The 15521-nt window shown below is 37.1% G+C and overlaps 2 protein-coding genes across 3 annotated transcripts; one reads left to right on the top strand and one right to left on the bottom strand.

The window, feature by feature from the left end:
- On the top strand, positions 1-4020 carry LOC107822614 (uncharacterized). Its single transcript, XM_016649155.2, has 3 exons — positions 1-497; positions 1953-2077; positions 3131-4020. The coding sequence occupies exons 1-3, from the start codon at positions 125-127 to the stop codon at positions 3332-3334; spliced, it is 702 nt and encodes a 233-aa protein (XP_016504641.1). The 5' UTR covers positions 1-124; the 3' UTR covers positions 3335-4020.
- Positions 4021-4755: 735 nt separating this feature from the next.
- Positions 4756-9558, bottom strand: LOC107822613 (ABSCISIC ACID-INSENSITIVE 5-like protein 2). Of its 2 annotated transcripts, XM_016649154.2 has the most exons (5): positions 9202-9552; positions 8965-9024; positions 7820-8685; positions 7670-7741; positions 4756-5075 (listed from the first exon to the last, which is right to left on the bottom strand). In XM_016649154.2, the coding sequence occupies exons 3-5, from the start codon at positions 8645-8647 to the stop codon at positions 4995-4997; spliced, it is 981 nt and encodes a 326-aa protein (XP_016504640.1). In that variant the 5' UTR covers positions 8648-8685; positions 8965-9024; positions 9202-9552; the 3' UTR covers positions 4756-4994. The 2 variants fall into 2 exon arrangements, with proteins under 2 accessions (XP_016504640.1, XP_075110405.1); XM_075254304.1 differs by having other exon boundaries at positions 7591-7741; positions 7820-9024; positions 9202-9558.
- Between the last annotated feature and the right edge of the window lie 5963 nt (positions 9559-15521).

Genomic DNA, 15521 nt, shown 5'->3' on the forward strand with positions numbered 1-15521 from the left:
AAAAACAGGTAGCGGGTGGGACAGGTGCAAAATCCAAAGAAGTAGCCAAACTCCACTGTGAAAGAATGTCCTTCATTCAGGCCATAGAAGAGAAGAGAAGAAATGTGAAAGAATAAAGAGGCCGATGGCAAACCCTAGAAGGATTTCATTTTCCCCTTCCGGTAACCACCACCAACTTCCAATATCCGCCGCCGCAGGATTTCAGAATCAGACATCAACCCAAATGTCAAGTTTGATATCCTTCCTGAAGAAACCCCATGCTTTTCCTTTCCTCCTTTCCCTCTTCCTTTTCCTCACTTGGGTTTCCCTCAGATTCCAACGTCCCTCAGATTCAAGTCATCAGCGGGAAGAGTGGCATCCTGCCAAGTTTTATTCTTCTGGTTCAGATCAAATGGCTAATCTTTTGAGGTTCCCAGCTTCCTCTTCTTCCATTGCTAAAGATAAACGTGGCTGGTTGCTCAACCCCATTTCCCTTGCCCTAGATTCTGCCCTTTCAGGTCTCCTCTTTCTCCTTTTTTTTGTTTAAGAAAAAATATACTACCATATGTTAATGTATTAACTATAATAATATTTACCTTAAAAGACAGAATATGCGTGCTCCTGAAGATAGGATTTTTTTTTTTGATGACCGATGAGAAATCGGTCTGGAGCCGATCCTTTGGACCAACCGCAGCCTTCAAACTCGGTAGATAGTGGGCCCGCCCCTCTGCCCTTCTCCACTTAAATACCAGGCTTAACCTCGCATGATGTGAGGGCTTGAACCTGTGACCTAAGACACAAATCCACCACCCTTTGCCACTTGAGCTAGGCCCTGGGGGCCTGAAGATAGGATTTAAATACGAGCTATATATGTATGTTCATACTCCAATGCATTTAAACGGGTCTGTATGTTTTTGGTGGATTAGCATCTCGAGGTCCTTTGATGGGCATAAAGATGTTGTGTTGGTTGCAACCACCAAGTAAATAGAACATGGGTTAGCAGTTAGCTCATTACTGCCTACACTGGTCTTGAAACTGCTTTCACATTAGCCCCATTAAGGTTCCTAGTTGTATTCTGTTCGAATAAAGAGTGTTAAGCCAAGAAGGAAAATCGTTAGCATTAAGCAAGCAACTTGAATACAAGGACCTAGAGGACCAAGGAAAGTTTAGTTTTTTACTAGTAATATATGTAGCTTCTTTTGTAAGCGAATGGATATTTAGGATTTACATGACCTGCCCTGACTAGTTTGGCCTTAACGCTTAGTTCATTGAATGATATGTATAAATAATAGAGAATGGTAGAAAATTAAGAAAATGTGCAAGCCTAGAATTGACGTTATTGCCAAAGATCAGAAGGCTAATCTTGTGAGGTTCCGACCTTCCTCTTCTGTTATTTCCAAACATAAGTCTGGGACGTTCTCAACCCCATTTCTCTTGGCCTCGATTTTGGCATCTCTCTTTTTCCTGGTAATGCATAAAAGCTCTACTTAATAGAAGCAAAGGATGTATGCAAATGATACCACCTTGTTGGTTTAAGCTCTACTTGTTTTTGGTAAATATTTATATTAGGTTTGATGTTTGCCAGGATCTTTTTGGTATGGTTAGAAGTTTGTATTTCGTCGTATGGGTATGCATTAGATTTAGAGGATTTTTAGTTTTATAGAAACCCCTAATTTGTCTCAAAAGAGAAATTATTGAGTATATGTATGAAAGGATCCAAATATTGGAATAGAATTCCAACTGGTTTGGGATTAACGCATAGCAGTTGTTGGATTGTTTTTTCTTTCTCGAAAATGTGCAAGTTTAGAATTAGAGTACATGGAAAAATAGATGGTATTTCTTCTCCCATTTCCCTGATACAGCGTATTTCTTAACCACAAGATAAATTTAAATCATTCTATATTGTCATCTTTTATTTGAAGTTTGCCTAGAATGATTTTGTCATTGACAAGGGGAAGTCATTCTTGCTGCAGGTGGGGCAGCAGGCTGTGCTTCAGTTCATTTGGGCGAGATCAGACCCGGTGGTGTTAGGGGCAACCACAGGCACCACACATGTAATGAGACATTTGTTATTTGGGGAGCTAAGACAGTATTCCGGGTATGTTTCTTCATCCCTGTAGTACCAGAGCTGAAAGCTTTACATCTCTGCCTATCTTAATCATTAGTAAGTTACTCTAGATTCACCTTTAACTATGTTTATCTGTAGGGATACATTTTCTTCTTTGAACATAATAAAGATGAATTTTTTTGAAATATTGGTTTATCCTTGTGACATGTGATGTATTTTGTTGGGGTGGAATAGATAAGCAATCTTGCTTAGAGTTGCTTTTAGATATTACAGTGTATTTAATTAGGAAGTGAATTTAGTAGAAATATGTCAATACAAGATGTCTGCTCCACTACCCGGCTCTTTAGGAATCTTATATTTTAGTTGCTGTCACTCGTCAAGGGTATTGTGTAGTTGTGTCATACTTCCCAGAAAAGCTAAGTCCTTGAACCGTATTTTGTGTGCTAAAGTTACATTTGTAAAAGTGTCATCCTGATTGGGTATTCTCGAAGGCTTTCCCTTAGCCTTAATCATGCTTTCTCTCCCGGTTCTTCAAAATCTTTGAAGCATCTATCAGAACTCTTCCCAAATTTACTTGTTCCAAAGTAGTTATATGTTCCCACATATATCATTCCCACTTTCTAATTTTTTTCAGTACAGAAGATATGTGTTGCAGACCATGAGGTGTGCGTGATTGGTTTTATCGCCTCTACTCCTGCCATTTTTCTATTTCCTTTGTCCATCTTCTTCATTGTGCAGTTCCTTACATTTCTTATCATTGCAATATAGTCTCTCTTTACTTGCCATTGAAGCAGGCATTCTGCTTGTCCTTTGAAAGGGTTCTGTATGATTGAATTTCTGCAGTTAGCTTCTTTAAAACTCCCAAATCATGATATGCTGATTATTCATTATTTCTAAATTGCATGAAAGGAAAATGAAGATGAAATAACCAAATAAAGCTATTAAATTATCTCTTTAATTACATTTCCCATAGCTTATCTTTGTGAATGAGTAATCATATTTTTCTTTTCTTTCTTTTGGGTCAGGATTGCAAGTTTGTTATATATACTAAGTCCTTGCTCTTGATTCACTGACTTTTTACAGCTGGAAAATGATGCGGTCAAAAAAGGCTATGCTGAAGTAATAATTGATGCAGATGAAGTTGCTGTTGCAGTCAGCCCCCACGGAACTGCTCATGCTCTAGTAAATGTTGATCCTGTGAAGAGTACATACTTCATGGGGTGCCAGGATAGTATAATCAACTACAATGGCTCAACGACTGACTTTAATGTGTGGAAAGATCTATAGGTTTTCAATGTTATATTTTCATGGTCGCTCCAATAAGGTAGCTGAAAAATAGTGTGGCAATTGAGTAGGTTCTTTTCTTGCCAGGTTTTCAAGTTTTGGGTTTTAAAGGGTGACTTAGTTTAGCTAGTGTAGATCTGGGAACTATGTACATAAGGCATAGCTGCTATTCATTGGCTTTCTTCCTTTCTTTCTTTTTTCCTTAACAAGGTTTGTGCATACACAGTTTATGATAAAAAGTACAAGGCCCTCCTTGGAAATCAGCGTCTCTATCTTCGAAATAGTAAGGGAAGTAGTGACGAAACCAACCCGTCCACCTGCTGGAAGCTATACTCAGTATCTGAGTTTTTGGATGTCATCCACCTGTTTGAATGTTCAGAGATCGGGTTATTATTACTTTAGGTGTGTTAAAGGCCTCGAGATGAACTAGTTTAACAGACGGCTTGATCTCTGAACATTTGAATCATCTTGATCGCTGAGAAGACCTTGTACTTTTCATCATAAACTGAGTACCGCACAGATCTTGTTAAGGAAAGTACTTTTTAAAGAGGTTAAGCTCAAATATATCTCTACAGGATGCAGCTTGCCAGTCAAACTGCCATACATATGGAAGCACTTTTTAAACTCTTGGAATTTATACTTTGAGCATCATTCCTCTTAAAGGAAAGAAGGTGGCTAATTTCCAGCAATTCAAAGCAAAGGAAGCAACTGCAAGTCAATGATAGTGGATTGTAATATTTGAAGAACATAAATCCTGCAAACCGCTGGTCATTTATCGAGTCAAGCAAGGTGCACTAGTAGGGAAATTCCATTTACAAAAAACAAAAAAAGAAGGGAAAAGAAAATCTCCATATACATACAAAAGCATCGCATGCAGAGACACGAACACTAGATAATTTCTTTTTCGCCGAAGTCTTGATGGACATAGTTACTTGTGCAAGCGAGAGGTAACAGACACATAACGATATGGTACCAGATCCTCAATGGAATAGTCAAGGTGCATACAAACTAACTCGACCACCATTTTTTATCAACCAAAAAGAAACGGAAAAAGCAAAGGCAGTCAGCATCTTTCAGCTTACAAAATATTCAAAAATCCTAAGAGGTCCGACCTTTTTTTTCTTTTCGCCCATTAAAAAGTACAGAAACTTCAAGATCTCAAGTTTAAAAAGACTATTTCTCTAAAGAAGAATTCTGCGACATGTCCTATCTATGTGCCAAAATGCTCTTCTTATAGATGTCAGATATGCTATACCAGAGCACTCGAAGCAAAAGGAGTCTAAAGCACAAAAGGAAACAGAGGAAAATGAGTCACTTGATCCTTCAACAGAGACAAAACCCAAGCTATTTTGTGGACGTTGTATCTAGAAAATGATGACCCTAAACTATATCCTCAAATTCTAGCTAACTGTAAAAACACATAATTTTACTTTGAAACTGGGAAGAAACTAAGAAAATCATGTTCTCTATGTCCAAACTATTAAAATTTATATAAAGGGAGACATTACATGGCAAGGGGAATACACACAGCCAAGGGAATCACATCAACTAGGAATCACTAGAAGAGGTTTCCATTGACCAAGAACAAAGGAGAGGTGAAAGAGTGCGACTAGCTGGAGAAATTTTCAATGACATTAAAATCATCTACATGAAGTTATATATCTCAGATAGGGCCCGAACTTGTTCTGCGAAGCTGATACTTAGGCTCTGGAGGTGGCACACTTGGTAAAATCTTCTCCATCTCCTGCAGATAAAAAGATCAGGTAAATTCTGAAAATAATAGCTGACATTGTGGGAACCAAAGGGAGGCAAGTTTCTACTGAAAATAGTCAAGAGACAACAAGTCAACTACAAAGCAAGAACTACTTTGCTATTTGAAATAATGACAATTACAGTTTGCAATGTCAGCACTTATGATTTCTCCAAAAGCATTTGACGGGGGCTAAACGCAATCCTAATTAACACAGATAATAGAAGTTCGGTTGGACAAGCGTAAGTCTTAACTACACTTCCGACAAGTTGATTGTAACTAAGTAATGAGTTTTTTAATGACCAAGCATTCCATGCAAATATCTAAAGCATTTCTTTTTGACATTATATGCATCTGGAAGCCACCTGCCAAACTTTCCACCAGTTACTAAGAATTTGAAAATCACAATCCCACTAGTGGGGTCTGGGGAGGGTAGATTGTACGCAGACCTTACCCCTACTTCCAAAAAGGCTGTTTCCGGTAGACCCTCGGCTCGAAAAAAGATAAAAGAAGGACAACAACAAGCATATCAATCGGAAAACCAGAGCAAAAGTACAAAACTAACAGTAAGTACTGTAATCAGAAAGCCGAAACGAAAGCAACAACAAGTAATAACAGAAACCACCAGTTACTAAGAATTTGAAAATCACGTCATTGTATGTGATTGGTTCAATTTGCTTAGGAATTCCTATAGTCAAACCAAAAGCATGAATACATTGAGAGACTGAAGGTAAGTCTTTTCTCATTTTTATGTGGTTGTTTAGTTTTTCTTTTGCGAATCCGTAACACAACAATATACAATGAAGCAATGCAGCCAAAAATGAGCTTCGCAAGAGTTATTTGTTCGGATGTTCCTCATAAATTTTTTAAAGAAGAAAGTGTTTTCAAGATAAATTTGAAGTGCAGCAAGCTGCAAGAGATGGATAGCTAAGTCAAGAAGGGTTCTTAAATCTATCAATTTCATGTATCATTTTTGTCTAGATGAAATTTAAAGTTCACTTCAGTTGGAAGATGAGGTCAAGCCTAGAACGTCTTCCCTGAAGGACTAGACACGAGAAGAAGTTAAGTGCGTCTGAAGTTCTTCAGTCCTTCCAACTATGGCTAGGAGTCACCAATCTCATGAGCTCTTCTCTAAATCAATGGTTCAACATTGAACTACAAATGGAAAAATTTAACATATCCTTCTACTTATGAGGCAAACTGAACGCTGATGCCCTCAACGGCCAAGCGCTAAAACGAATTAGGTCCCTGCTAGCCCTCCCTCCTACAAAATGTCCCCTTGATTTCTCATTAGTCATGTTTTTTCATTGAAACATATATGGAATCAACTTCTAGACTATGCAATAAATAAAGAAACTATAAAAAAGGGCACTGAAGCAAGAATATATGCAGTTGGATTGTTAGTAAAGTAATGCAATCTAGAACCATATCCTTACAGTGTAGCTGGATATGTAAAGCAGAATTACTAGATCTTTTAGCAGCCAGTAGAGCTTTCCTAGTCAATACTTTCACATAGAAACATGCATCTTGTGTGCATCTATGGGTGTTTTTACTTTTTGATTCTCCCGACACATTAAATGTATTGTTAAACAGAGAAGTAGCTTAAAGCCTCACAGCGACCAACAAAATAAAACAAATTAAAAACAGAAAAGGGGAATGAGAAACACATTTTTATTACAGAAAAGAAAAGGATAGTAAAGAAAGTTGAGGGCCTTCTAAAGTCTACTCCTGTTTTCAATGGCCTTTCTCTCATTTCAAATAGCTAATGGGCAATTCAATAAAGTGATTATGAAATTTAATAAGAGCAATTACATTTACTATAAGTTTGACGAAGATCCTTTTCCACACCTATAAATACTTAACCTTGACGTACTTTTATCACAAGATGACAATTACTTGTTAATATAGGCTATGCTAAATTTAAATAGCTAATGGGGCAATTCAATAAATGATTCTAGATTATGAATTTTAATAAGAACAGTTACATTTATTATAAGTTTGACAAAGATCTATTTCACACCTAAAAATACTTAACTTTGACATACTTTTATCACAAGACGACAAGTCACTTGTTAATAGAAAAGCTAAGTCTATTGATTAACCTATAGGTCACAGGTTCAAGCCGTGGAAGCAGCCACTAATTCTTGCATTAGGTTAGACTGTCTACATGACACCACTTAGGGTGCGGCCCTTACTCGGACCCTATGTGAATGCACAATGCCTTGTGCACCGGTGAAGGAAAACATCAGGTCGAATTAAAGATATAGCCAATGAACTTAGAGAAGTAAGAACTTCACAACATTCAACGAACAATAGACCATATTCAGTGAAAGATTCTTCCACAGAAAATATTGATTATCACAAATAAAAGTGAAATAAAGAGAATCTGTAACTGTGTGAACACAATGATATTGCACTGACAAATTTTCCTCATGTGTTTAGTCTCATTTATTGCACATAGCCATTGCAAAATGATGCTAATGACGTGAAGGATGTGATTAAGACATACCTCAAAGATCACTAGAAGAAATGCGAATGCAAATGAATACCGAGTTCATGCATGAATTATTTTGATTTGCCAATCCTACCTTCTGTCTTTTAAGTCTTTCATTCTCCTCTTCAAGCCGTGAAACCTTGTTCTCTAGTTCATGGGTGTAAGCCTATTAATCAGAAGAGTAAATTTCACGGGAAAATAGATGAATTATATCCCAAAAAACTGCAAAATAAGTCAAAAGCACCTGCTTCCTTGCTCGTGACCGAGCTGCAGATTCCCTATTTTTGATCATCCTCTTCTGCCTCCTTTCGACACTCTTTTCGATCACATCCTCTGGAGCAACCCGCTTTCTTCCAGATGTTTGTGTGTCCGATAATGTTCCCATTAGATGTGATGGAGACATTATCATCTGAGTTTCGGGATCCACAATTGGGTTAGCAACAACAGGTAAAGGCTGTTGAACCGGATGGCCTGGCATAAAAACTGGTACGATATTCTGTTGTTGTTGAAGCTGCTGTTCCGGTGCCTGATGCATTGTGGGAATTTGATAATGTGGCCACTGAGCTTGCTGTGCCAATGACATTGAATCAACCCCTAAAACTAAACCCGAAATTCTCCTGCCTTGGGTCGACTCTGCAATCACTCCAGCCTTGACCAAGAAATCCTCCAGAGTTATCTCACCAAAAGTAAGTTGTCTCTCCTGACTTCTCTTATCAATACTACTATCCCTCTGTTGCCCCTGTTGAATATCCTGCCACACCTCATCAACAGTCTTCTTGCTGAGATCTCTGGACAATGTAATGCCCGATGATTGTCGATGCAGGGAATTAGTCCAGTGCTGCGCTGCCCCATAATCATTTCCCCCCAATTCTTGACTAGCCTCAATAGTCCATACAGTTTTAACAAGCTCATCAAGATTCATGCTATTTAGTGGTTTCCCAAAATTCCCCAATTGATTCTGAACCTCATCAAGAGTGAGGCTGTAGAGTGATCCTTGCCTAGCCAAAACATTCGGCTTTGCTTCTTTTCCACCACCAACTCCCCCCTGAGATCCCATCCCATGAGTTACCATTCACCAGTATATCTATCTATCTATCTACCCACTCTCACCTGATCAATGAACCAATCCAGAAATCAGTTCCAAACCCCTCTATTCACCACACCAAAAACTAAAGTCCTAATCTTTGAAATGCACAAAGCCCAATGATTCACAACTAGGAATCAACCAATCCAGGAATCAATTTCAAACCCCTATATTCAACACACGAAAAACTAAAGTCCTAATCTTTGAAATGTGCATAAGCCCAACGATTCACAACTAGCAATCAACCAATCCAGAAATCAATTTCAAACCCCTATATTCAACACAGAAAGAAGTAAAGTTCTAACCTTTGAAATGTACAAAGCCCAATGATTCACAACGAAGGACATTTATTCCACAGAAGAACCCTACGAAGAAAAGATAAAAAGAAAAAATGACTCAAAACCATTTTCATATAAAAGCCATGCAACAGAGATTCAGAGGGAGAGATTTGGAAATGGCCACACACAAAAGAAGGGGAAAAAACAGATCAAGTCCAAGAAAATGCTAGAAACAGAAGTAGAAAATGGTGGAGAACATCATACCAGAAAACCGAGAAGGGGAAGAATCACTCAGAATCCATTAGCCTGCATGCAGCAACAAGAGAACAAAAACCCAAACAGATACAGTGAAGAAGTAGACCAAAAGCAATTTATATCCAAGACCATTAGCAGAGAGGAAATCAAAGAATTAAATAAACATTGGTTTTATCAACAGAGTAGTGTTTATTATTGACTCTTTTCTGGCTTTATTTATGAACAGTTTTAGAGGTTCTGTTACACCTGAGAGAGCTGAGCATGCAACCTTTTTTGTCCTCTTTTTGGTCAGACAGAAGAAGAAGAAAAAAGCTTGTAAACCAATAAGTGATTACTAGGTTCTGAATCTAGTTGTTAAAACGTTAATGACATCCTTGTCCTTTCATAAATGCATAAAACTAAGATTAATTACAAAAAAAGAGAATTAAATTAGCTGAGTGCAGCATTAAATAATCAAGTAGTGGGTTCCAATTAATTATATAAAAGATTCATATAATCACAGCTTTATTAGTTTAAAATTGAAATTGTTGATTGATTAATGCACATAGAACTACAAAACATAAAATATAATTCAGTACTATATTTTATCTCAAAAAGAAAAGAAAAGGGAGGAATATATTAGAGCACGATTCCCTTATTTAGAAGATTTAAAAAATTTGTCCCATCTGAACATCTTACTAAATACTAAAGCAATAATTGGAGCCTAGACCTATTTAAAGAAAATTGCTACATTGATTTGACATGAGATGCTTAATAGTATATACTTTTGTTTAGACCTTTCCTTTGAATTTTTTTTCTGAGGACAACTTGCCATATTTTAAAGTACATTACCTCATTTCGAAATATATGGAGTACTCACATTGAGTAATAATAAATAAATAAATAACCACACAATTTCATAAACCTACAAACTTTTTGAAAAACTCAATCATGCCTAGAAATTATTCTTTGTCTTGGTATGTGTTCTAGATATTCCACAAAAATATTTGATTTAAATTGGTGCATAAGAAAAATTCAAATAAATAGTGCAAATTACAGATATAATATTGATATTTCGTTTTATGTATCAGAGAAATCATGAATTAATTCAACCGAAAAGAATTAAAATCAAAGAAGCAACATTAATGTGAAAAATAGGTATGACTTGTTTTTTTATTATCAGGTAAGATAGCAAAAATAGGTATGATTTGTTAAACGAAAGAGATTAAAAAAACATCATATTGACTTATTTATCATTTTATCGAAAAAACCAACCGGGACTATCACAAGGAAAAGAAAGTTAATAATTTATTCCTTTTCTAAAACCTACAAACCTAGGGCTATGTTACTTTATTCATCTTTTTTTGGGCAATATAATATTAAATTCATATATATATATTCTGAAAAGAATGTGCTTTTTACGGATATTTATTTGGTCAAATCATAAATAGAAAAAAAAAACATCTTACATTAGTTGCCCAAGTAACGCATGCCTTAGTTTTTCTTTAATTTATTTTTTATTATTATCCCAGATGAATAAGGTGATCCCGTGTACACAATTAGACGTAGGGCACACCTAGTCAAACACAGTACTATAATGTCATATGTCTAGTTACAATGCCCAATCAATTCATTTCAAGTGTTCAAATAATGTTGTTTGACTAATGACTTAAGCATATTGGACCTTCTAACTACAACATGTTTGTCTTTATTGTCATCACCCGTCACATCATCATGTCACGTAGATGTCACTTGACATATATTTTTGCCATATGAAATAGTTACATAAGTTAGGGATAAGATCTTGGTGGAATATTCTAGAACTATGGAGAATTTCCTTAGAAAAGTTCTAGATATTTATGCATTTGTAGGAAGGTTCTAGAGAAATATAGAGGTTTCCTTAGAAAGACCCTAGAACCCTATAAAATTGTGAGGAAAGTCCTTAGAAGAATCTAGCTGTATAGAATATTCTAGAGAAGAGACTTAGTTGTAAATATGAAAAGGACTTGTAGAACAATTATAATTTACATACTAGCCCCTAGATGATTAGTATAAATAAGGGCATTCATTTGTAATTCATCAACCAAGCAAAACAATCAAGTTCTCTCTAATACAAAAGCTTCCTTTGGCAATTCTCATGTGTTCTAACATTTCTTAGCGATCATGAGTGTAGTAGGGCTGACTTGGCATAGCAAGAACGTGAGCAAGTTGTGCAAGATCGTGAGTGAGTTGCCAAGTGCCGCACGTGCACTTTGTTTAAAACTAAGGACATGACAATGTGGTATCACAGCAAAGGTTATGACTAAGGAATGTTAGAAAGAATACAAGAGATTACTAGAAGAAAGTTTTGTAGGGAACCATGGCCGGAATTACCAAGGGCTTGGTACTTGCAGAAGGGATCAACGCGAAGGTCCCTAAGCGAAAACAGTATGGTGGTGCACGGGCTGCACGCGAGGTGGCAGACTGGTGGAAGCTAAGGGAGCTCTGACGGAGGCCACAATTCGGGAGTATGTACGCGAGTTCACTACCGACTGGCGGAAGCTAAGGGAGCTCCGACGGAGGCCACAATTCGAGAGTATGTACGCGAGTTCACTATCTTAATGCTGCAGATCTCGTCATTGTCCGAGGAAGATTCCCTCTTCTACTTCATGGACGGGTTGCAAAATTGGACAAAGTAGGAGTTAAGAAGATATCAAATAGCCAATGTGAACGGGGCCATCGGAGTAGCCTAGTCACTTGTTGACTTCAAGATGGAGCCTGCCAAGTCCAAAGAAGGCAACGCCGAGAGGGATGTGGGAGATAATGATGAGGACAACGGGAAATGCATAGCCGAGGTATACAAGGGTAATGGCAAGGGACCATCCCATAACGGACAGGGATCTAAGAGAAACGGCAAGGGGCCGGAAAAATGGTATGGAGTACGTGCCTAAAGGAGGGTGCTACTTCTGTGAAAGATCACATCGGGTAAGTGAATGCTCAAGTTGGGGAAGCTTGCAGCAATGATCGGAAACTTTGCTCAAGCACATAAGGGTGACATAGGAGAAACTACAAGGATGGCGAGCTACAAAGTGATGGTATGCTATCGGACTCAAATGATGCACCAAGCAGAGGGTTCAAGTTTGCTAGTAAGGTTGGACCACGGAGGGCAGCCAAATAGGGAGTGGAAACATGGACTCGATGCTTGAGAAGCTGCTAGACATGGTTGAGTCATGGGAAGATTCAGGCCAAGAGCAAGGAGGGGCATCCGATGGGCGGAGGATGGAGGCCATCATTGCTAGCCGTCCAAAGTACAAACAGCGAAAGAAGAAAGGTAGCTAGTACCTTGTGAAATGGGAAGGAGAACTGCTTCATAGGGCATCATGGCTAATGGACAAAGATTTCCGACGATGCCAAGGCGATGTGCGCGCGTACGTGTCGATGCTTTGTGCCTAGGGCGACACAAAATTGGGCGGGGAAGAGTGTCATGACCCGCCACATCATCATGCCACGTAGGTGCCACTTGGCATATATTTTTGCCATATGGAATGGTTACATAAGTTAGGGACAAGATCTTGGTGGAATATTCTAGAACTATGGAGAATTTCCTTAGAAAAGTTCTAGATATTTATTCGTTTGTAGGAAGGTTCTAGCGAAATATAGAGGTTTCCTTAGGAAGACCCTAGAACCCTATAGAATTGTTAGGAAAGTCCTTAGAAGAAACTAGCTGTATAGAATATTCTAGAGAAGGGACTTAGTTGTAAATATGAAAGGACTTGTAGAACAATTATAATTTACATACTAGCCCCTAGGTGATTAGTATAAATAGGGGCATTCATTTGTAGTTCATCAACCAAGCAAAAAAATCAAGTTCTCTCTAATACAAAAGCTTCCTTTGGCAATTCTCATGTGTTCTAACATTTCCTAGCGATCATGAGTGTAGTAGGGCTGACTTGGCATAGCAAAAACGTAAACAAGTTGTGCAAGATCGTGATTGAATTGCCAAATACCGCACGTGCACTTAGTTTAAAACTAAGGACGTGACACTATTCTACAATTATAAATAGCAGTTTCTTTAGGTTGGATGGTCTTCAATTTCCTCAAAAAGTAAAAATTGTTTGTCGTAAAAGAAGACACATCATTTCATCAATTATACATTCAAGATTCTAGTTTATGATTTTGTTCAGAATATTTTATACATCAAGATCAAGCTCTTAAATATTGAGAAGTAGTAGATTCTTAAATATTGAACGTAATTTATGTCTGAAATCAATATTTTGAGAGAATACTTTTATAAATTAATATTGCTCCTCCCATTCCATTTTATACGCTGATTTTTATTTAAACGACATGGAATAATATGTGTTATATTGGTTAAAGTTAGAAATTATTAAATAACGATTGAAAAGTTAGCACATAAGGCATTACACTATGAATAGTTTAAATTTTTTGAATTTTTATGAGTTAATAAGTTAAAGTTGTATAGAAATGGAATGATGTCAAACATTTTGAAATTCATAAAAAGAAATGTCACAGCAATTGAAATTGATAAATTAGTATTTTGCTTATGAATTTCTAGCATGTTTGGTAGGACCATGTTAACATCTTATCTCTATTTCAATTTCTCGATAAAAGAACCATGCACGGATTCAAAACTAGAGTTCAGAACCAAAATATTGCTTTTTTGGACTCAAAACACAAAAATAGGTGAAAAACAACATGTAACTAAAGTTTATATATATATATATATATATATATATATATATATATATATATATATATATATATATAACGTATTTATTCAATGCGTTATACTTTAACGGCACGTTTGTCCATTAAGGTATAGCGCATTTATTACATGCGTTATATGTAAACTTTACTGACCCACCAATAATTCATCTGAACTTTACTGACCCATCAATAATTGAGGGTATAGCGCATGCATAATCGGTGCTACATATATAGCGCATCCTATATATGCGATATACCCTCAATTATTGTACCCCCAGACTGATTTTTTTCTTATTTAAGGAGTTTTAGAATTTCGGTAAAAATCCATTCAGGATCCTTCAGGTCTTCCGAAATATTTGCTTGCTTCACTTATTTTGCATTTTGTCATCATTTCCGAAGAACAAAAAATTAGGGTTGCATTATATGGGGGGGGGGAGAGAGGGGAGGGTGATGTTGTGGTGGAGAATAACTCTGTACGCTATAGTTGTTCTCCACAGTGTCATGTTAACACTTACAATGGAGTACGATAGATTGGAATCGTTGTTATATAAAAAAATGAGTATGAGAAAATGATAGGTTAATATTAAAGTAACCGAAAGATATCCATATTCTGTTACTCCGTAAGGGGTTGATTGTTATGCTGAGTTTAACATCGAAGATTATGAAACTCTGACAGTTTTTTTGAGGACTCCAGATGAACACCGGGAACTTCTTGTGATAAAAATATTGGAAATGTACGTCAAGGTTGAAGAGGGTCGCAATATTGAGGTTCCACAAAATATGGATAACCCTCAATCACCGGGTGTTTTTTGGAGCAGTTTTATTCGAACAAGTTCCGTTTGAAAGAGTTTGGCCATATCTAAACTTATCTCCACGGGTGAATGAGGAGCGAGAATATAATGTCTCCCCAAGTTTACGTAATTCACAAGCCGAGTGGTAAATTTTAATTTTTCTTTGTATTACGATATTTTTTTTATGTATTGTATTTGTATTAACACTCATATATTCCAAATGGGGTACCATCCAGATATGAATTTTACAAGTTACGATTGGAATATGCCTAGTTTTGGTGTGTTGGATCATGGTGATCCATCGGGAGTCATCAACAACAGGATAATATACATCATGGGATATCAACAGAATATGATTTGTAAATTAAGTGATAAAGTTTATATGTAATGTTTGGATGAATTTGAGAAACTCATTATTTTATTGATTATGGAGTGAAAACCAGCAACTTTAAGGTCCTGTCCCTACTCAATTGTCCGAAGACGATATATTTAATCGGGATCTAGCAGATGCGCAGAGTCAGGAAGATAGTAGTGATTATGACAATAATGCTGATGAGTCTGGAGATGACACACCCTTCGCTGATGATGATGAGGATGAGAATGATGAACCTGATTGACGAGGGAGTGTGATGCCACCAATGAGCATGCTCCACATATGCAGACTCTACCTCCCGTTAGACCGAGAGTATATGAATCCTATGTGCCGTTTCATTCAAGAGAGATTCCCTACCTTGATCAGTTGCCTAGTATGTCGGATGTGGATGCCCTCACAAGGGATCTTGACGACATTCGGACAGCAATGTGGGATGAATTTAGACCAACAATGCAGTCAAAGAATATGCTTTTTGCTGA

This window comes from Nicotiana tabacum, chromosome 5 (assembly GCF_000715075.1).
Source record: "Nicotiana tabacum cultivar K326 chromosome 5, ASM71507v2, whole genome shotgun sequence".
Classification (NCBI taxonomy): Eukaryota; Viridiplantae; Streptophyta; class Magnoliopsida; order Solanales; family Solanaceae; genus Nicotiana; species Nicotiana tabacum.